Below are 23,360 nucleotides of genomic sequence, written 5' to 3'. Positions count from 1 at the left end.
CATATATTGTTTGGGCAATGTAGAACGTCAGAACTTGCAGTTTTTGTATAGGTTTGGATAGAAATTCATCAATACATTTTTTGAGGAGTAAAATCTTATCAATCAATTGGATGCTAAATTTTGTAATACAGGAATAGATGACTCTCTCCATGCAAAATAAAGTGTAGTTAGCTCTCATATGAAGGTGTTTCTATATCTTCTGCCTCTGTTATGCATGGATCTAACAAGAAGCTTCAATTAGTTGATAGGCCATTGTCTTCAGTTTGAGATTCATGATGTTACTACTTGTTCTATAGAGATAAAAGAAATTTATGTGTATATGGGTATTTCCAGTTTTTACCTTAAATATTACTCCCTCCATTCGTAAATGTAAGTCTTTTTAGTGATTCCAATAATGGACTACATAAATCTTGAAAAAGACTTATATTTAGAAACAAAGGGAGTAGTTTTCTTTTCAACCTTAGATGTTGGTACTTAGAATAATTCTTATTTCCATTTTTCCGGCTGGGTTGTTGTCTTCAGAATACCATTTTCTGCCTAGAATGTTTTCACTGAAGGAAATTTTAATGGAAAACCCCACAATTTCATTTCTTACTCCTATTATTATGTGTTGATTTCTTGCTTGAAATTGTTGGGCATTCATATTACCAAAGCTTCAGATGTTTGACCCGTCAACATTGTGCTATAGGGCTTTCATGCATGTTACTTAGCATAAGATGAGATAAGCACCCTTTCATTTTAGGTGGTAACTAAAGAAAGTGATTCAGTATGAACTAATATAGTGCATGGGAGTTCTGCAGATGCGGCAGCATCAAGGACTATGCTGGGAGGAAGCACATAGTGTTGTATTGTGGTAATGCCGGGATCATACATGTCACCTATGAGAACAAGCACAACCACAAGCACGTGCAGCTGCTCAACCTATTGATGATCGCCGCGAATTCAGAAGCCCAACTGAAGCTGCCACTGCCATAAGAAGTTGAAGAACTCTAAATTGTTTTGCCATGAATTGAACATGTCATTCATCTCTTCTTTGGTTATTCAGTCTGAAAAATAGCAAAAATTATAATAATAAGGCAAAGGTTTCACCGTCATCTTCTTCATGATGTATAGTGAATACTTGATTGGGGTGCAATGCATTTACCTTTTGAAATATTCTATCGATAAAATTGTTCCATGTGAGAGCTTGTCGAATTTCCTTGTAGAAGTACCACTGGAAATTTGTTCTAATTTGTGTATGTTTTTCAGCAGATTGTGATAGGCTTGTCAACAAGTATCTTTGTTGAGTGTATTCGAGAAAAATCGTGTTTATTTCTTGGATTAAGATATTCTTCCTGTTTGTATCTTCCTCTAGTATTCTGCCTGATGGTTGTCTACTGGATCATCTTGATAGTTATAGACCACAAACAAAAAGATTGATGATATGCCCATTCAGAATGCACTATATTCTCTTAATACTATCAATGTTAAGGAGCTCCTTTCTTCTCAGTTCATGTCTTCAACATTCTCCATGAGGTGGTTCTATTGGCGTAATTAGAATATGATAGTATGTGTCTTGATTCAGCTATGATATGATAGTATGTGTCTTGGTAAATACGTATCTATGAATCTTGAAACTCTAAAATTCTCGGATTACAGTGAAAATTTAGCAAAACACAGTGCAAGACAAAAATAAGATGCAATACACTATAATAAGAAGGAAAGTTCATGCATACACCAAAATCCAACCAAATAAAATCAGAAATTCTCTGAATTTTTAGTATACCACATACACCACTTCTATAACAAATTTCTTTGAGTTGCAAAATAACTCAACTAATCAAGATTTCCCCTAGCTCAGAAACAGAATCATCTCCAGCCCCAATATCAATCACCTCTTCTATCCTGGTGGGATCATCTTCGGAATTCTTCGCTCCTCTAGGGGTCATCTTTAGTCTTTTCACATATAGACGTAGTAGGGTTGCATAGAATTCGCCTCTTATAGTATGACTTCCATGGAATGTCCCATAGATCCTTTTCGGACTACTCACACCTGTGATGAGAATTCATCCCATGACATAGATCCCATGTTTGTAAATATGGTGTAGAGTTGTTTAACATTTTATTGTGACCAATATATCTCATGCGGAAAGCAGTGTCATAATTCACAATGAACTAAGAGATATAGCCAACAGGGATGTGTGCAACGAAACAATAGAAGCATCAGAGCATCACCTTGGTCCAGCAATAACAAGTATTCTGGCCATGTTGCCATTTTTGTCAGAATCAATTCCATCGCAGAAAATGAAATCGATTGAAGTCATGAGAGATGAGTGTGGCAAAAATAGAGTCAACTCATCTTTACTTGACAATGATCCTTCTGTATGGAAATATGAATAGAGCACTTTGTGGACTGGTAAAGTATCTTCTCCACCTCGCTACAAGCAGCATAAATATGGACATTGCTTCCGTGGCCTAATGCTCCCAACAATAGCCCTACCTCGTTAGGAGTTAGTGGGCACATACCTTGCCTTCTTCCTCTCTCTTGGTTATTTATCTCAGATCTGAACACAAAAAGTTGGCGGTAGGTAGCTTTATGTCACTATCAAAGTATTGAGACCTGAAATTGCTCATACATGCAAGGTTTGCATCACTTCCAAATGGCACCTTGATCTCAGTGGAAAATATTTTGGGGTGACCACAAATAGCATATGATAAGAAACAAAATATTGAGACAGAGTCCATGTCTATTTGGATGAACTAATAAGTCAAACATTATTTATAAAATCGACTAGTGCATACAAGTAGTTGAACACTTTTTATACGATTATTCACATATCATTTTAACCTTCAACTGCAAAATAATGACCCCGAACTTAAAAGCAAATTTTTTAATTATGCTTCCAGATTATAGTACATATGAAAGAACATACAGTCAAGGGATGGGTGGTATTTTAGCCAAAAATAAGACAAAAATAGTATTGAATTAATTTTGACAGTGCATCAACATATACCTGGCCAAACGTCGGGCCGGGCCGAGCTTCGGGCCGGGCCAAACAAAGCCCATTGCAAAAAACCTGGGCCCGAGCCCGGCCCGGCCCGGCCGTCAGGCCTAGATTTCAGGCCCGAGCCCGACCCATCAGTCAAAAAGCCCGACGGGCCTCGAGCCACGGGCCGGGCCTCTTCGTTAAATGGCAAATATGGCAGGCCCGAGCCCGGCCCGGCCCGGCCATCGGGCCTAAAATCAGGCCCAAGCCCGACCCATGGGCAAGGTCGGGCCGGGCCGGGTCGGGCTTTTTTAGATCGGGTCGGGCCAGGCCGTCCGGGCCGGGTTTCCCATGGCCAGGTCTACATCAACATGAGGTAGATTGAGATGTAATCCCATGGAAACCCATAGTCAAATAGTTTAGGATCAGTCCAACAGTACATATGCTTCTGAAACCAAAGAGAAACAATCATACGACAACAATTAAGTAGTAAGTTAATGCCAAAACTCATGTAAATTCTCATTGGTAGCAGAAAGCTGAATACCTTGCATCACTTTATTTGTTGCAATGTAGACAGTTGGTGCATTTAAACACTTTCTACTCATTTGACAAAATTTCTATTTCTCCATTAGCAATCCACTTCTTCACCATGAAAACACTATTTCAGAGCTGCAATAATACTGAACTTTGACACCCCAAAACAAAGATATCTGAAGGTTTTTCAAACAAAGATCTCATGTTTTCCGTACTCTTAACTACATTTACACATTTTGCAGAAAAAGGAGGGGGCAATATTGAAGTTACTACAATAATCTTAGCAGTGGCATGGTGCCTAAACAAAAATATTTTTTTTACCAAAAACTCTTGTCAATTTTACAAACATCTAACATAACCCGATAAAAGAATCAGGAGGAGGGGAGCCTGAGAGAGATAGAAATCTCAGAACCTATATTTTCAAACGAGGAAGAGGAAGAGAAATAAGAGGATGATGGAGGAATACTTATAGGAGAGAACCAAGCAGTCGTCGTCGTTGATGCAGGTGCCACTAGTGATCGTGTATGGAGAGGGGAAGGTAGCGACAAGATCATCTCGGCTTGAAACGAGCATTTAGCTTGTAGGATAGCTATGCCCTAATAAACAAATAAATACGGGGCTGAGATCAAAATAAAAAATACAATGCTTCACCTCTGCATATGGGCAATCTATCTAAATTCTTAGTATGTCATGCTATTTTATAGAAACCCCCCTGTTGTTTTTGACAATAAAAGCCGCAGAACATATCAAATGTTTTTTAAAATACTCATATTTTCTAAACCGTAACTTCAAATTTAACATGTTATATATGAAATTTGATTAGAAAAATATGTAGAATCTGAATATGATATTATTTTACCTGTTAACCATTAAAAAAAATACTGCCTAGGGTGCAATCTTAAACAATAATGCATTATCCATCTTTCTTTCATAATAGTACTGATCCAGATTGGAGATAAACACCTCAAACTCAGGATTGGAGGCGAAATTGAAGATCACTTGTCCGTTTCATTGTACGTATTAAATCTACATGCAATCCGTGTTCAAATAGGAGACCTGTGAAATCTTGAACTGTGCTTTTCTAGGCTAAGACCATCTTTATCGGGGGTCGTGGCTACAAATTCTCATATTATAGACCATTTTTATAAATTAAGAGCATGTGGTATTCTTTTCTCCCGTTGCAATGCAAGGGCCCTTTTGCATTATATAATGAATCTAAGAATATTGATTTGACATTGCAAATGTTGGTACTTTTTTCTATAAATTTAGTCAAACCAGAGATACTTTGACTTCGAACAAAACTTATACGTAGATTTAAAAGGACCTCAGGGAGTACTTTACACTATGAAGATACTTAGCTAATAATAAATGAAGCCATGCATGACCTAGGCTAAGCCAGAGTATCTTCATAGTGCAAAGTAACATAGTCGTAGTGCCATGGATGGCTTCATTTGTTAGCTTGCAGACTCATCTTTTCACAGAAAGCGCTATGTTACAGTAACATATTATGTTACTCTAATTTTCTAAACACCTCTCTACTCATTAACTACATGACACATAATCAAATATGTCTTGAAATGTGCTATGTTACTAGTTAAGTTACTCGCACTATGATCAGTCTAAAGATAGAGTCTGATTGTACCATCTCACACTCTAATCTCCCATGAAATGTTGCTTCCTGTCGCAACTTTGGTTTTGAGGGCAAATGTGTCGTGTTGTCAGCGTGTGGTCGTAGGGGACTAAACGGGTTGGTGCATTTTGCCGTCCTTTCGCATCTCACTCTTCCTTTTCATCAAGAAAAAAAATGAAAGAAGACTATTTTTCACCCTCAAATGTGCGTCAATGAACAAATACCCCTCTAAAGTTGATTTTGGTACAGTTTTAACCCTGAAATCTCTGAAACTAGGTAAATTCCCCCTGTGGAAGTTTTGCTATTATTGTGGTGGTTTTTGGGAAATGATGTTGTCTTCCACCTCTCTCCACTAAAGATAAGTCCCACGTGTTAGAATAAAGTTTGGGTTTAAAGATAGAGATAAGGAGTAGATCGAATAGGTTTAAACCATGGATTACTTATCTTGTACTCCAAGACTCTACCCCCTCGTGTATTCTATATATACCCCATATGAGGGTCAGATCAATACAACAGATACAACACAATATTAGCATCCTACATTTTTCACATGGTATCAGAGCCAAGAGGTCTTGAGTTCAAGACCCTACCAACGCAGTATTAAATAAAACGATTCTGCGGCCTACATCGATCCCACGTCTAAGGACTAAAATAGCCTAGACATGAGGGGGAGTGTTGAAATATGTTGCCCGCCTCCCTCCATCAGTTCGGACTTTTGGATGAGTTGGCTGATGCATGAATTCAATATGGTATCAGAGCCATCTCCAAGCCTGCTACGCCGACTCCAGCACCAACCGAGGATCTTCAGCCATGCGCGCCGAGGACATCTGCATCACCCGTCTTCACCGAGCGAACAAGTCGTGCATCGATCACGGGAGGGTCAACGCCCACACGCATCCACATGTGGGGTTTGCATGGGTTATTCTGCATCAAGCCACCGATCTGCAACTGCAAGGACTTCTTCTAAGCCCAACAACATCAAGCTGTACGAGACTACACCGGGCAACATGTCAACATACTTCTTCGGCACGGTACGGTGTCGACACTTCCTTGTCGCGGAGGGAAGCCTTCAAGCGACGCATCATCGTCGACACGCCGCTGCGACACCATCGCCGACACTTCATCGCCAAGGTCTTCATCAACGTGGTCTTCATGAACATCTTCGTCAACACCGCCACTGCCTTGTCCACAAGATGGACACCTAGCGTCCTATGATAGACTTTTCTGCAAGACGCGACCTCGACGACGGCAATGACCGTGTCACGACGACGACATCGACCGCGTCATCCACGATGGCACGACTGCATCGACATGGCGTCACTACAGTGACGACCCTACACGACCACATGGTTCTGGCAAAACCGATGTGTGCTCGATGGGCTTCCTTCGGTCTTGGCAAACCGGTGGACTCATCGCTGACGACACCCTCTGACATCCGTAAGGTGCATCGTCCACGTTTGTAGCTCCGTCATAGCACATTTTTTTGCACGTCCGTCTTTGTGCGGCTTTATCATCCACGACGACTACATCATCGACCACGACTACCTCGACCACGGCTAGATCATGATCGGCTACATCGACATCGACATACAGGGCTACGTCTACAACAACTCATTGGCAACAACTCCAGTCAACAGCGTCCGAGTCGTCACTAGCATCCATGCCTCTCCCGCTGTGACTGCGGGAGGGAATAGAGGAGAGACAAGGAAGGCACCGGAAGGGGACGCAGTTACCGCCCCAGGTGTCGACCCATCAGAGATGCAGGTGATGATGGTGAAGTGGAGAAGATGACATGAGCACGATATACTTCAAATCCAGTTGCAAACGTCCATTTCATTCCTGCTACGACTGAGGGGGAATGTTAGAATATAGTTTGGGTTTAAAGATAGAGATAAGGAGTAGATCGAATAGGTTTAAACCATGGATTTCTTATCTTGTACTCCAAGACTCTACCCTCTCGTGTATTCTATATATACCCCATATGAGTGTCAGATCAATACAACAGATACAACACAATATTAGCATCCTACATTTTCCACACCACGCAGACCCAAACACAAAAACATGTTGAGCATGGTGCGACTGTAATTGAAGTGGGTGGAAGCGACAAGGAAGAAAGAGAGCGGCGGACGGAGCCGTAGCGTACATGGAATGGGCATGATTAGGACCAGAGTGGGGACATGGATGAGCTTTATGGTCGTAGGGGTGGGCGGCCACAGGAGGACGTAGGCGTTGGATGGAGCCGCCAAGTGCCAACCTGATGACAGCAGGCACCGTGTCCACTCTGATCCCCTCTTCCTATTGGGTGGCCATCGATGGATCAATCACATTCGTGGCTCATTAGCGAGAGGCAGGGAAACAGAATCGATTAGCAATATAAGAAAATTATAAAAACGCTCTTGTTGAAGAAGAGCGAGACAGGAGCACATGGGTTTTCGCATCTATTGTTGTCGTGCGCGTCCCCAACTACTAGGCTAGGGGATCTCATTGCAACGAGAGATGAGCTAACCTCGGCTCACGCGACTGGTTGGGGAGGACGACAATGACACCATGCATGGCCGCCACGACTACCGGAGCACCATGTCATGAAGGAAGGAGCTCAGGTCGATGGGCTTGTCGGTTGGCGCCAGGAGTGTTAGGAACACCAAAGGGATCTCAGCGAAGGCGTTAGAGGCACTAGAGCTCATTGGAACTAGGGAATCATGCATGAAGACAATGAACCAAAGATAGGAATACGACGTTCAGGCTGTAATTTGGGGGGAACTTGCTCCAATCGCTTTGGTAGAGTAAACGACGGTGGCGCGAGGAAACTTCTTGACATGGCAGCGCAATTCAAGGTGGTCGGTGGCCGTGTGGACGCCGACGATGGTCATGGTGACCGCACCACAGACATGTGTGGGGCACGCAATTCATGCCGCGAGAGACAGAGAGGAGGGGCAGGGGAAGGTGAGAGAGGGGGATAGGGCACCCGAGGGCCGAGAGCGAGCTATATGGCCACGAGGTAGCGTTGTAGCACCTCGATGGCAAGCATCTGCGTCCATGGCGGTCGGATGAACTACACACACGAGTGAGGGAGAGAGAGCAGGAAGATGAAATCATGTAAAAAATCACCTAAATCATAGCAAAAATGCTCAGGGTTAAAATTGTACCAAAATTGACTTCAGGGGGTTATTTGTCCATCGAGGCACATTTGGGGGGGGGGGAGGGAATGAACTTCTTTCATGAAAAAGTCAATCTCGCTCCTTCCTCATTACGTGTTGGGCTGGGTGAGTTTTGGAGCGAGGGATTGGAGTTCTGGAGCTTGTGAGCGTAGCGGCACAACGCTTTGTTGTTTTCAACGTCCGCATGGTGGCCTTGGTTAGTTTAGGGAATCGACAGTGGGCTGCTGATCCGCGTTCTCTGCCTCCTCCTTGAGTATCCGCATCATCTTCGTTTGTTGTGGTGTGTACTCAGTGCGGGGCGGTTGTTTTGGGGATGGATTCGCGAGCGGCGCCTCTGTTTGCTCTCTGCATAATTTTTGTCCGACCTGGTCCATAGTTTGCACTTTTCCCCTCTGTTTACAGATCCTATTTGTTGTTTCTATGATTGTTAGTTTTTTGCTACTCTGTGGCTCGTTGAGAATAGTTATGGGAGTTTTCATGTAGGGTTTGATCGGCTTGTTCGATGTGCGTCTGTTGCTTACTAGGTTATTGCGGATTTGGCGTTTGATTGGGACGACTGTTAATTAATTTTTGTTGTGTGTTTGAGCGGGCTTGCCTTTTGGAGATGATGGTGTGGATGTTGTTGTTATGTGGGGTTAGGTGGTCGGTTTGGACTTTCAAGTTGTACCATGCATTGTTGTTTCTCAAGTTAATTGCATTGCATATTCATGTTCAGACATGTTACTGTTTGAGTGATTATTTTGTTAACAAATCTTGATTTTGTTGAGGTGATGTTCATGGCCAACAAAATATGGGCTTGGCCATTAGGTGTTGTTCGTGTGGGAGAGAAAGCTTTAATCTTGTGTTCTAATCATAATGTAATTGGCTAATTTGTGAGTGCTATACTTAGAAATCTTTAAGGTTTAGGATAGAAGAGGTTGTTTCTTTTAGTGTGCTCGGTTGTGATAAAAGAAGATGTGATCAAAGTATTGTGATGTTTTGTTTGTTACATCTTTAGATTATTGAGGTGCTATGTATTGTTTACCATTATGGTTTCCCCTATTGTAATAGTTCTCTTATGGTTCTCCTGTTGAATGTGTTAAAACTCTAGTATGTGATCACATTGGAAGATGCATCCATACGATGACCTAGAATTTATTGTCAGGAGGTAGTGTCATTGGAGTTTCCATGGAAAAATTAGTGTTTTGCACCATGTCAGCATCGACTCACACTGGTTCCACACATGTTCTTTCACATGACAGTAGTATTGTGTAGGTATTTTGGTAGACTACCTTCTCTCCTAGGGATGAGGGTGCGTGTGAGATTTCATCTATGCAGTGATTTAGAAAATTAAATTGAATTAAGGAAGCTCACAACTAATTGAGAAAATCAAACTAAACTAAAAGAAAATTAAGAGTGGATTGATAACTTTTTATGTATTTATTTGCATATTCTTATAATCTAGGTATTGCTAAATTTGATTTTTGAACCTTATCATGTATTCTTTTGTTGAATTTAGAGGTGGGGAGATTAAAATGTTTCTATAAGGGATGTTCGGATCCCACCTTTTAGTAAACACAACTTCTCGTTTGTAATGCCTTTTTGAGGTTTGTGTAGTTATCCCCTTTTACCTCAATTTTCTAATTTCTACACCTATCCACAATAGGTTTTAGATTTTCTTTAGAATGGTAGTTATGCTTAGAAAGTTAGAATCGATATGTAGTCAGGAGTTTAGAAAATATACATGTGTATCGAAGAAGATTATGCCAAGGAATTGTTTAAAAAGTGTGAAGGGCATATTTATATCAAAGATTACATGTCCCAAAATGGCCTTGTTAGAGCAACATCAAGAATGTCAATCTATCAACAATGCCCTCGTAGACTAGTAGGAAAAATTTGAAGCTGTCAAGAATGCCACGGAAGAGAAAATTTTGGACTTTGAGAAGAGACAAAAAGATATTGATGGGATGCTTTATTTCATCATCAGGACGTTGTTGCAAGCATCCCATATCAGCCTCTAAAAACAACCTATCATACTGGTGCATTGTTCGATGGTCATGAAACTGCATCATGTGTCTTATTTTCTTGTGGGATTCTCTGTCCCATGGTTGATAAGTAATGTCTCATATAGTTCATGCGTCAATTTCTAGGTTATCTTTTAATAAAAGTTGTGATAGCTATTTTGCATTAAAATTCAAATTTTGCACAAATTCATATTAAAAAATAAAAAATAATTTTATTCAAATTTGTCTGCAAATTGTAATAAAAAATAGACGACATCTACAAACTATGAAGGTAATGCATGTCATCACTAGTGGACCCACATGTAAGAAACCATGTCACCCACATTAGGGCCCACCTACGTAAGCAGCCACACCAGCATCTCTTTGTCTCTTGGTCCATATGTCAATAACGTTGACCGGCCAAACCTAACGAACATAGTTGTTAGTGAAGGCCCATTGTCACCAAAAAATACTAGGGGACTCGCATGTAAGCAGCCAAGTCAGCATCTACTGTGCCCATATGTTAGAATCGTCCGCCGGTCAGACCTAGCGCACCGACTTAGTGATATATTATCGTCACCAAAAGTGGTAGTGATAAATCGGCCGAACCAAGATGACAATACTAGCCGTCACCCACAATGCACCTTCATGACAAACTCATAACCTTCACCTAAGCTACAATCTTAGGTGACAGAAAAAGAGGCTATCATAGGAATTTGTTTTTGTGACGGCGCTTCTCTGACGGCCTGGGTGATGGTCGAAAACCATCACTAGCACATTTCTGGTGACCAAAATCGGTTTTACGTCACACAAGTGGCACGTCACAAACAAACATCATTTTGTAGACAAATCATTCATGCAATAAAAATTAAAATACCAAACCTTGACAAGGTTTATCTGGATTATGAGAAGGCACGATCAATCGAACATCAACAATAGTCAATTGAATCCTCTAGGAGTCAGAAAAAAACCCTACTCAAGCATTAGGGATGAGACCACATGCATTTCATCAAATAGACCACACGAAAGGACCAAGGAAATATTTGCGAGATGGAGGGAGTGAAGAAAAGGGCCACAGAAGGAAGAAAAATGATATGGTGAAGCTGGCGGGCTAAAGGGAATGACACCATGTTGGCAAGTGAAACGATAAAACCCACCACACGAAGTGGCACACGCGTACATGAAACCAGTAGCAGGGGTTAAAAGGAAGGTAAAAGAAGCGTCAGTGCCCACCCGTCCGTTCATGTAAAGGAAACCAAGTTCAAATTCGGCACAAAGAATACCAGGCATCACATAAGAACACTATCCAACAGAGAAAAGGCACTAGCTGACATAGATATAAATAGCTCAAAGGACCATTGATGAGTGTTCTTTTTACACTCATCACACCATAGTTTAAACCTTTTGATTTCATAAAAACCGAGATACCCGCTTTGGTATTACTACCAATGACTAATGAATGCAGAGTATTTCAAAATCCTCTCTTTATTTTGTTTCCATATGAAAATGGGCTAAACATGGACCAAATCAAGCATATATATGGAAAGGAGCAAATTGGAGATAAGATAGATCAAGTGGGAGGCGCACCAGAGCGCAAGACGGCGTCTGGTACGAGCGCAAGCGCTTGTACCATGCACATCCAACTCCATGGGCCCAACCTGACAACTATTATAAAGGGACCTTTTTCATATTCGCAGCAGAGCAACCACTAGAACCTAATCTCCGCACCAGAAGCCATTCTTCAATCCTAGCCTCCACCATTAGCCACCACTATCACCATCACCATCATCGCAGCAAACCATCTCCAAGTTAGTCATACTTGTAATCTTGTATCGCATCCGACAACCATTGTAAGACATATTATCAATAAAGCATTCATCTTGACGTGTTCTTCAATGATTTCTTCTCGCAATCCGGTCACCGTGTGTGAGTAACTTGATAAAGGTCATGGGTTGAGGCATAGTCTTGCAACCTGATGTATTTGTTTGAGGGATCGATGGAATGAATTTAAACTAACATCATGCATGTGTGAAATAAAATTGCATCGTAGTTGTCCCTTGTCTCTCTTGTGTTCTTTGTCCCTGCAGGTACCCAGGATCATGGAGTTCGATCCGCGAGGAGGCTAAGGGCAAGGCGAATGTGAAGTGCTATTCTGAACACCAGTGACAGAATGGTTTAGTATGGTAGTGTGGATCGAATCTCTGGGGATACATGAGGTGTAGTCATTAAACGCTCAATGCTTTTGTCTGATTTATCCTAATAATCAAGGTAATCTCGTGCCACGGAAAGGTATATAGTTAGTGACTCTTGATGCAGGGCGCATTCTGATCAAGATATAATTTTGACACATCCGCACTTAGATATATTGCAAGCACATCTTAACTGTTGCCTTCCAGAGCACAAATTAAGATCATATTGATCCCGATCATAAAAATATGGTTATAAGAATCAAGTCAGCATACCCATGACTATTTTTTTATTACAAGTGTTCTTTGTTCCAACTTGATTACGATCTAGTATAAAAACTGCAATTTAATTCTCTCACAAAAGCTTGGTAGAAACCCTTGTCACAAGTGCACGCCCTCTCGTGGGTTCAATAACTCAGGGTCACTCCTTGGGGAAAGAGGTTGGGAACCTTTCTGGTATCCATTACCTATTCACCAAAGGTATTCATCAACCACCCCCGCCTGCCACGGGACCTCTTCGTATACCAGAAGTGAACGTTGGTCTTCGCTCCTCAACCACTCCTAGCATGTGGAAAACACGTCATATAACCAACCGAAAATAAAACCCAGACACAAACAGACACGCAAGACAGAAAGGATAACACTGGGTACTAATGGCTTGATATTTTGTCACTTTTATAAGAGGGCTTTGATATGTTTTTCACAGGGTTTTAGATATTTCTCGCGTCTTTCTAACACTAATCCTTCGAGAAAGAAGAAAGCTTGTTGGTACTATTGATGTGCAGGAATGAACATATGGAAGAAAACCAATCAACATCTTATCAAATGAAGTCATTTGGAGCTACTTCCATTTTGGGCGAAAATTCAACAGAGCAACCAAAGCGTTTATGATGCATGGTCCGAGTGCTCCCGGTCATACCTATGGTCATACCACGTGGTGCCAACACCACTTCATCAACACTAGCAATGGAGCGCTCGTACCAATGGTTGCACCACGTGGCGCCAACACCAATTCACAACCATACTAATGGTCCATTGGGTTTGTCTTGTAGTCAACTATGAGCACTTACTTTTGTTGTATTGAAAGATCTCAATGAATGTAGTTATTTATTGAATACATTTATTCATCCAGACACATCCAGGCTGGATACATGTAACATATTAATTCACACTATTAATAAAGATCGAGGCATTTGTAGCATATATCTCATTAATTATATGTTTAGTATATACTTCTGAGATATTTAGAGTGTATATTAGTCCATTATGATGTGTACCGAAGCACCAATCCAGTTTAGCCAATATTTACTTCTATGTTTATTTTTCACATGTCCAAGTTCCACCTCTGAATTTTAACATTTGCAAGCATATACTTACCGTACACTTTCACAAAGGACTTATCATCGAATAGTGAGACAAAAAAAAGCTTCTGACAAAGATTTCCTTTTCTTGTTTTCAATCCCCATTCACATTCAAAGGAATCAAAAACCAGAAAAGGACCAAACAAAAACAAAATAGAGGAAGCATGTAATTTGAGGAGAAATATTTATTAATACTCATACATTGATGGATCTTCCACCGCACAACCGGCCACATTCCCTAGGAATTACTCAACATAAACTTAACCTATCACATATCATAAAAGCGGAACCAGTCAACATAGAGGCCTAGGAACTAAATCAACATTTCTCCTTTGATTACCAGATACGAAACATCCATCTATCGTCTTTGAGATGGGACATGGTAACCTGCGAAAATATTAGAAAACAAAAGCATGTCATGCATAGTTCATGACAAGTATTAGTGGTACATAATACGTGGCTCAAAATATAACACTTACTGCCACAGTCGGAGCCAGGTTTGAGTGGATTCTTGTAGTAATCAGCGACATACACAACCTTATCCATGCATACCACCTTCTCGATCTCCTTGGTGACCTTGGAGCACAGGCACGGTGAATTGACCTTCTGAACCACACTACAACATGCACTCGAAGGAGTTATCTTTGGGCTCGCGGGAAACATCACATATTGTTTGCACTCCCGAATAAGCCCTTTTAGGTCGACGGTACAATCTTCAGCCGTCACAACAAGAACAAAGGCAAGAACCAAGAGCAAACCAAAGTGTTTTGCCATAACTACTACTACTAGTAATCGGTTGGCTACCTCTCTCTTAGATGTTAAGTCTAGAGTTGTGTTCTTTGGTGTGGTTGTCCTCTGTTGGATGCTTGGGTTTATATAGGCGCATGGATGGGAATGAATTCACCCGAGGGAAAATAATTACTTCAATCAAGGTGTGGGTGGTGATTGACAAGTGTCACGACTTCTGTTTCTCGTGTAGACAGATGTACACACATGCGTTTGTTGCACTGACAAGTGTCAACACCTGGTTCCTATGTAGACACGTGTCTACACTTCTGTTGCTTTGTTCCGTTGCATATATATTCCAAAATATAATGTTTTCTACGAAATTTCAACCGTCCATTCTGTTTGTCTTATAGTCAACTGCGAGCACTTATGTTTGTTGTACTGACTCATCTCAACAAATGCAGCTATTTAATGAATACATCCATGCACAGCCAGGTTGGATACATGTATGATGTATCATATTAATGCAAACTATGAATACAGATCGAGGCATTTGCAGCATATATTTCACTGATTATATGTTTAGTATATATTTGTGAGATAATTATGAGACCATTTATTATGATGTGTATTGAAGCATTAATCCATTTCAACAAATATTGACCTAAATGATAAGTGACACACGTCAGGTGTGTGGCACTCCGGCACTGACATTATTCGATAGCAATTCCAGTCATGCAAAGATGACAAATTTCAGTAACACACGACAAGTTTCGGTCGAAAAATAAACTGAAGCACAAAGTTGCCATGCTTGCCAACTAAATCGCCATCCTCACGTAGCTAAACTTACCATAAAAAAGGTTCGAAGTTGGCATGTGCTCGTATCTTACGTGTGGTACTTACCGGAGTCCAATATTTACTTCTACAGTGGAGTACATATTTGTATTTCTGACTCATCTGGGCAGTGAGATTAGCATTTCTCGTCGTGTGTACGCAATGGCAATATTTGGTGCCAGGTTCTTCAGGTCTATTCAAGGATTCAAGGGCGACGACTGTGGCTTCGGGGCGCTGGTCTTTAGGGGTACATGCACGCAGACTTTCCAGCTGTTATTGACAAGGTCAGGCCGGCTTCGGTATGGGAACGGCAACAGCGGCGCATCGGTGGCTCGTTTTGACGGCACAATGGTCATTCGGCGGTTCATGGACCTCGATGCAATTTTTATTATGTTGTGTTTTGTACTTCCCATGAATCTTTATAACAGATTTGATCCTCTTCGAAAAAACAAGCGTCCACAAAATTAACTGTCTTTTAAAGAAACGCAAGTACACGTACATAGCCAACTGCTTTTTTTAACTGGCAATCAATACATTTGCCGTCAACTTTATACTTATCATAAAGTATCTGGATTTATCTAGGGGATAATCCAGCAACTTATCTCTCAGCAAATATGCAAGTCACAAGCACTAGTACAATGGTGAAAGCTGAAAATAGCATCTGCGGTCTTCGTGATCATCCAATCAGAAGATATGCTGCACTACACGATCAGACCAGGAACGGGGTAGCCTGCAAAACAACAGAAAAAAGCAACCATAATAAAACCTACATTGGCATTCCCTTTGTCCAACTTTCAGAAATTTTTAGTTGATCCAACATATGTTTGGAAATTTTGGAAACTGCTCGTAACCTGCATATGATCTAACACTTACTTCCGCAGTTGGAGCCAGGCTGCAAGGGCCTCTTGCAGTACTTGGCGACGAACACGACCTTGTCCATGCAGACGACCTTCTCGACCGCCGGGGTGACCTTGGCGCACAGGCACGGCATGTCCGCCCTCTGGATCACGGCGCAGCAGGCCGGCGACGGCGGTATCTTCGGCTCGGCCGGGAACATGACGTAGTTCTGGCAGTTGGCAACCAGGTCCTGCAGGTCGCTGTTGCAGTCGCCCGCGTCCGCCGCCATCGGGGCCATCATCGGCGCCATCATCGGCGCCATATCTGCCGCCATCGGGGCCATCATCGGCGCCATATCTGCCGCCATCGGGGCCATCATCGGCGCCATATCTGCCGACACGGCCATGGCGAAGGCGAGCAGAACCAAGCACACAGCATAGAGCCTTGCCATGGTAAGAAGTTTCAGTTCCTACGTATGCGTGCGGTAGCTGTTGCTGTGTAAAGACTGGTTGGCTGGCTGGCTGGGTGGCTCTTGTAGCTTCGTGTGTGGGTTTGACATGGCATGGCTGGGTTTATATATGTAGGGATCTTGGTTTGGTAAAGGACGGGTGCTTTGGATTTACACATGGCTTAGTGTTTTTAATGGCCCAGCTCATGTTCACACATGCCTTGTTTTTGCCAAGCTCAAGCGCACCGTCAATATATTTGACAAAACTAAATTGGAGATTACTACGGCGCGACGGCCGTAACAGGTCGCGCGTTAGCCCTGACATCATCATCACCTTCAAGCATGCTGCATCACCACTCGATCGGACGGTGCAGGGTAGCGTCGTGCCGTGGCATGTTGCGGTGAACGTCCGCGCTATACATTCTGTTTCTTAGTAGATGAAGAACATCTATGTGCAAGTAAGCACCTTCTACCAAAATCTGTAGTTCTCTTAACTGACACTAACTTGCTTTTATGTTTTCCGTGCATGATCACCAAGGCAGTAATTAAAGCCAAAACGTTGCCAGAGCGAGATGACAGCATATCCTGAACATTTACGGGGCGCGGCGCCTAGTAACACCTTCAGTAAAGTTTTCAGGTGTTGGTTTCCTTTCAATTTTCCCAACACAGAACAAGAAAACTTCACTGGTACTATGTTAAATATGCTGTGCTTATTCCCGCAATAAAAAAAATTATGTGCTTACATATCGCACATTGGCTTAGCACACTGCACACTTGATATCTAGACAAAGTGACAAACTTGGCAGCACCACTCTCAATGGCATTTCGATGGCGATCGATTCATCGTTTAATGATTTGTGAATCTGTGACCGCTGCATACGGCGGATGCACCAAGCCATCAATACAAAATTGCCTACACATCACGTCTATCTCAAAAAACTTCTGATATCTAAACCCAATCAGCCAAAATTTCAAGAGTAAGTTTGTGTCTATGGATCGGACTTCAATCTTTTTTACTATCCCCTTGTACATTGACAAGGAAAATATCAAGTTCCTACATACTCTCTCCGTCCCATAATATAGTCTACATTGGGGTTGGGCGAACCAATCTGTGGTTGGATGGTTAGGAGGACAGTGGTATCCCCTGTCCACCAGGATTCAAGTCCTGATGCTCTCATTTATTTCTGGATTTATTTCAGAATTTCTGGCAATACGCGTTTAGTGAGAGACGTTCTCGTCAAATACGGGGTGCTTTTGGTGACTTCGTCAATCTTAAGATAATATGAACGCTCAGTTTTTTGGAGGTGCTCATAGTGTGTGTGTTTGTGTTCATAGGGATAAGTGTGTGTGCATATATGAACGCATGCGTCTGTACTATGTTAAAAAAAATAGTCCTCATTGATTTTCTTAAAATTTGATCTTCATAATTTTTTTACCAAGTTTTAAGAAAAAAAGTATCAGTATCTATAAATATCAAATAAACGCTACTGGAAAAGGCCTTATAGGTGAACTCACCACAGCTAGTTAGGAGAAGCAGCAATGGCGGGTAACAAAACACGACCGCCAGAGCTAGGGGCCCTCCAGTGACGGGCGGAATACTTCACCCGCCACAAAAAAGTACTGTTGTGGCCATGTTATGAATGTTTTTTGTGGCGAGCAGCTAGACTTACCCGCCACAGCTGTTACAGGCGGGACGAAGTCCCCGCCACAGCTAAAAGCCTCCAACCGGTTATATATATTTGCATTAATCCATATACTAACTGTGGTGGGCAGCTGGCCGTGCCCGCCACACGTTGGTTAGCGACAGACTGTCCAAATTCAATTCACGGATTGCCGCCCGCCACCCCCAAATTAGCACTGGTGGGTGGAATGGAGTGCCCGTTGCACGTTATGAGCACTATCTGCACCCATGCGCCCCCTCCACCTCCCCTACCCCACTCTCACCCTCTCCCCCATCTCGCTCTCGTCGTCGTGCTCGCCCTCCACCGCGGCCCTGTCGCCGTCCGCTGTCGTCGTCGTCCTCGCTCTCCATCGTGTCGCCCTTGCCCTCGATCTGTCGCCCCATCTCCCTCCACTCCAGGTGGTATAAGGTCGTCGTCCCCGCTTGTATTTCTGGTCGTCCTCGTCGCCACCCGCGGCCGCGGCCGCCACGCACACAGACAGCCGCGGCAACAGCCACGTTCGACTAGGGTTAGGGTTAGGGGTTTCATCATTGTAGTTTTAATTTTTAGTTTCTAGGTACTTGTAGTTTCTAGCTAGTTTTAGTTTGATAGTAGTAGTTTCTAGTTGTATAGTTTTTAATGCACACCTTAAAATAAATCATAGTTGTACTTTATAGTTGTAGTTTGATATTTCTAGTTGTAGTTCGATAGTTTTAGTTTATAGTTGTAGCAATCAAAACTGGCCGTATATATGAACTCAACAGCCATATAGTTGTAGTTTATAGTTCTTTATAGGGATTCATACTATAAGCGCTAAAGTTTTGATGAAATATTGATTTATTTCCGTTTCGCCAAATTTCTAGTTCTTAAAGTGCCCATTTTTATGCAGAGGTTATGCCAATTTTTTTGTTTGTTTTTCATTCATATTGTGTTGTAATATATGCATTCATTTCTTTACAGGATTCATACTATAAGCGCTAAAGTTTTGGCAAAACCTTGATTTATTTCCGTTTCGCCAAATTTCTAGCTCTTAATGTGTCCATTTTTATGCAGAGGACATGCCAATTTTTTTGTTTGTTTTAATTTCATATTATGTTGTTGAAGATTTCTTCAGTTCTTTTGCCATATTTATTTATCTGCATGTTCTAGGTCATTTTTTCCAAAATGGCGGACAACAGCAGGTACCGTCGTGTTTTCCAGCAGCCCTGGGGGAAGTGGGAAGCCTAAATCCAAAACCCCATCACTGGTAAGGAACAATGGCTCGGCACACGTTCGACTTCGCCGAGGAAGCGGCACGCGCTTACGATACGAAGGTGCTCATGTACCAGGGGCGAAGGGCTCAACTCAACTTTACTCGGGATGCTTGGCGCGCGAGTGAGATAGCGCCTCCTAGCATGAGGATAGTCTCCAAGGCCGCAGAGCAGGAGCACCTGAAGGCCGAGGCGCTCATCAGGGCCCATGAACGTCAGAGCATCAATCCCATGGTGGAACGACATCTTCGGGAGGATCCGCAACTGTACTCCATTAACGAGGTGTTGCTGATGACCGCACGCAACTAGAAGGATGTCGAGGATGACCCGATAGACTGGGACGATTTCGCCGAGGAGTCCGACGAGGATGACGATGACTTCTGCTCTAATGTTGACTTAGATTAGGAGATGATCACTCCACCGTGCCTAGTCATAGAACTCCGTGCTTATGATGTTTGAACCTTTAATGTAGTACTTATGACACTTGTTACAACATACTATATATGTCAGTGACTTCGTGATAAACCTGCTTATATATATAGTCGTACTACCTAGTTGGTGCAGTGTTGGCAATCTGTGATCGCACCTCATATTGATGACATTTTTAACTTTTGAAGGAGGGGATCATGGTGCTTAAGGTCTGCAATGTCTGCAAAAATCCCTGTAGGGATATTTTATCCCATGCAATACAATGCAGGCTCTTCTTGAGGGATGGATTCGAAAAATTTGTGTTAACAATGTACATCATTCACTTCTAACCATTTATTGAATTCTTGTACTATGCATATCATTAATTATTAACTGCATTATTCTTATTTATTACATAGTGTATCCCATGCAACTTAAGGGTCCAATTCAATAATTTAATTGGTGACAGTTTCAACTTTTCGGATAGTCAAGGGCGATCGTACAAAAATGACGTTTGTAAACAAAAGGATAAAAACATCATCAGAGTTGATGGATGGAACAAGTACATTTCAAATAATAAGCTCAGCGGGGGAGAGTACATAGGCTTTTAGTTGAAGAAAGCGGTCAACAAGTTAAGGATTAAGTATTTTTCTGACCAAGATCATGAGCTTGATGAAGATGATGCTGAGGATTCCCAGGATGATGAGGATGAGTATGAGGATGATGATGAAAGTAAGGATGATGATGATGCTGGTGAGGATGATGATAGCCAGGAGCATGCAGATGAGGATGAGGATGAGGAAGATGATGAGGGTACCGGAGATGATGACTATGATGATCCATACAATTATGCAATTTTCTCTCAAAGAATGAAAGAGCTTAAAGAGGATGAGAAGGCCAATCTCATCGCGACCCTACCATCAAGTGTGCACAACTTGGGGAGGCCATTTGTGCACCGTTTTACCAAAACGAACATCGTGAAGGACACCATGGTATGTTTTGTATCTTTTTTTGTTCATAACACTACATGGCAAGATTTCTAACATTGTGTGCTCTATTTTGCTTTTAATCACGGGGATCATAGAAATTACGTATGAAGATGATTTCTGCCGAGGACATTCCTGCTGCCGCCACGGCTGGAGTATGCCTTGGAGTAGTAGGTCCTGCACCAACGTTCAATACAAGACAGACACAGACGATCGCATATTGTTCTATGAGGTCGGCTGGCGGGAATTCCTGAAGAGAAAGAGACGACGACTAACAATTGACACAGCAGTGGTCATCACGATAAGGAACAACTTGAACAATAGCTTTCAGATGATGGTTGTTATAGATCTTATTTGGAAATAAGGTCCAGTCGAATATCTCCAAGCCGATGAACTCTTAGTTAGTTAAGATGCCAGTGGTACTTTGATGTTGGTTTGTTAACTGGAATAAATTTGAAGTGTTAGTAGTTGTTATGAAGAATACTAATTACGTAGTGAACTTGCATGCCTAAGCTTACAATGTGTGCTTTATTTGCTTCTACTATTGAATTTATTATATTGGATTTATGCAAAATGCATCCATGGCAGCATAATTGGTGTCATGGCTGTAAAATTTTAATTCACATGAATAAGCTTGTAGTGGAGGGCGCTCTAGTACGCCCGCCATTGCGACATGAATAAATAATGGCGGGCAAGAACGCATCGCCTGCCACTGAAGACACACAACTAGTGATGGGCAAGCACGCATCGCCCACCGCTGCAGGGCTCTACCAGTGGTGGGCGTGCGCCCGCCACTGATGGGGTACTAGCAGTCGTAGGAGGTCAGTGATGAGCGCCTCTGGCAGCCTGGCCCAGCACTGCTAGCATTTTTGCGTACGTCACTGCTAGGTATTCCTCTAGTAGTGATAATACCATATGAAAATATATTTCATGAGGAATATACTAATATTGACTTAATATTCTAGGGATGCGTTTAGTTACCTGCATTAGGTCCATCCAATCCCGTGGGTGTAGTTTTGACCTGTTTGGTAGCCTAGATTGCATCAAAATGTTGGCCCACGTGAACCTTAAAGCACCTTCGGGCAGGCCTGTTTTGAACACTCGATTTGACTTTTTCTAACAAGACATGCTCTAGGAATGCAAACGAGCCCACTTGGTGGCTCCACCGATGCAACGTGGTGTGTTCTGATAAGTAATGTATCTCATGTTGTGCGTGTTCTGCGTGTTTAACTTCTAATATTCTTCACTTATTATCCCCTTCTAATCTACATAATGATACTTCAATTTGAAATAATGTCTAAATAGAAAAGAAGCGCATTGATGTTGTGGTTCCATTCAAATGATTGGCTCATAGTTTCGCTCAACGTAAATGTTTAATTTTGTGTTCATGTTTGAAGCAGTTTTGGATGAATTCTGACAAATTTGCCACACATGGTCGACCATTTGAAATTTCCTTTGACTAGTAGCTTCATCTCGCAGTTTCACATGAATTTGTGTTGCACATTTTGTGTTTTGACGATAGTAGATGAGTAGATTTACATCTCCCTTGTGGAGTGTACATATGCATATGTGTGGTATGTTTTACTGACACTCCTTAATCTTGTCTAGCTATGTGTGATGTTACTTATACTATGAGTAACTAGCTATGTTACCACATGTCTCTCTTTCTTCATTAATTACTTGCCACATCATCTATTTTGTCTAGATATGTGTGATGTTACCACCTATGTTACTCCCACTATGGGTATTCTCACAGTCTAACTTGGTTGATAAGATTTTTCAGATTTGGGCCATCTAGACCGGAAAGGAGGGAGTATGAAATATACTTAGTATGAAAGGAACACATTTTGATATATAAATCTTACAGGGTTTTTTTTAACTGAAAGGGGTTTCCCCCCGCCCCGACTTTTTTATTAAAGCCAAGGCAAAACCAAAGCAAAGACTGTTTAACAGCGCTCGACGGCAACCGGAGAGTAGCTGCCACAGACGGGAACCACCAGTGTTTTAAGGACTACCCTATTACATCATAGTTTTAAGAGGTTCGAGGGGAGATACAAAGCCAGGAAAGCATACACGCTAGCTCACAAACAGATCAAAGATGGTAAACTAGCAATTTTTGCAGGAACCCAGAGATGCTCCAGGGTTCAGCGCCAGGCGATCCTACGCAATTCCTCTCTTTGATGGGCCAACAGTCTTAAGCACCGAAGAAGAAGTGCACCCTGAGCCTCTGACCATAGGATTTTCCATTGCCTGATCGTTGCACCCAACGGATCCAAAGCACAGCATATACTTCGACATCTTCACCCCTGGAAAACAAAGTCATTTCGCAAACGCCATAAGCTCCACAAGGTAGCAGCAGTAGTTATGTTTAGAGCTTCACAGTGTTTCCT

General features: G+C 42.1%; 2 protein-coding genes across 2 annotated transcripts; both read right to left on the bottom strand.

Annotated features, from left to right (window-relative positions):
* Positions 1 to 13,990: 13,990 nt before the first annotated feature.
* LOC123065810 (protein LIM3-like) lies at positions 13,991 to 14,650 on the bottom strand. Its single transcript, XM_044489022.1, has 2 exons — positions 14,300 to 14,650; positions 13,991 to 14,207 (listed from the first exon to the last, which is right to left on the bottom strand). Exons 1-2 carry the CDS (start codon positions 14,592 to 14,594, stop codon positions 14,179 to 14,181), a joined length of 324 nt encoding a protein of 107 aa, XP_044344957.1. The 5' UTR covers positions 14,595 to 14,650; the 3' UTR covers positions 13,991 to 14,178.
* A 1,256-nt stretch (positions 14,651 to 15,906) lies between these two features.
* Positions 15,907 to 16,746, bottom strand: LOC123065809 (uncharacterized). Its single transcript, XM_044489021.1, has 2 exons — positions 16,254 to 16,746; positions 15,907 to 16,110 (listed from the first exon to the last, which is right to left on the bottom strand). The coding sequence occupies exons 1-2, from the start codon at positions 16,666 to 16,668 to the stop codon at positions 16,082 to 16,084; spliced, it is 444 nt and encodes a 147-aa protein (XP_044344956.1). The 5' UTR covers positions 16,669 to 16,746; the 3' UTR covers positions 15,907 to 16,081.
* Positions 16,747 to 23,360: the final 6,614 nt, after the last annotated feature.

This window comes from Triticum aestivum, chromosome 3B, assembly GCF_018294505.1.
Source record: "Triticum aestivum cultivar Chinese Spring chromosome 3B, IWGSC CS RefSeq v2.1, whole genome shotgun sequence".
Classification (NCBI taxonomy): Eukaryota; Viridiplantae; Streptophyta; class Magnoliopsida; order Poales; family Poaceae; genus Triticum; species Triticum aestivum.
This window is presented reverse-complemented; position numbering and strand designations above follow the sequence as displayed.

Excerpts from the sequence above, each read along its gene's own strand:
- LOC123065809 (XM_044489021.1), bottom strand. The coding sequence starts at position 16,668 with ATGGCAAGGCTCTATGCTGTGTGCTTGGTTCTGCTCGCCTTCGCCATG. Across the intron at positions 16,111-16,253 it reads GCCTGGCTCCAACTGCGGAA|GCTACCCCGTTCCTGGTCTG; the intron begins GTAAGTGTTAGA and ends GTTGTTTTGCAG.
- LOC123065810 (XM_044489022.1), bottom strand. The coding sequence starts at position 14,594 with ATGGCAAAACACTTTGGTTTGCTCTTGGTTCTTGCCTTTGTTCTTGTT. Across the intron at positions 14,208-14,299 it reads ACCTGGCTCCGACTGTGGCA|GTTACCATGTCCCATCTCAA; the intron begins GTAAGTGTTATA and ends ATATTTTCGCAG.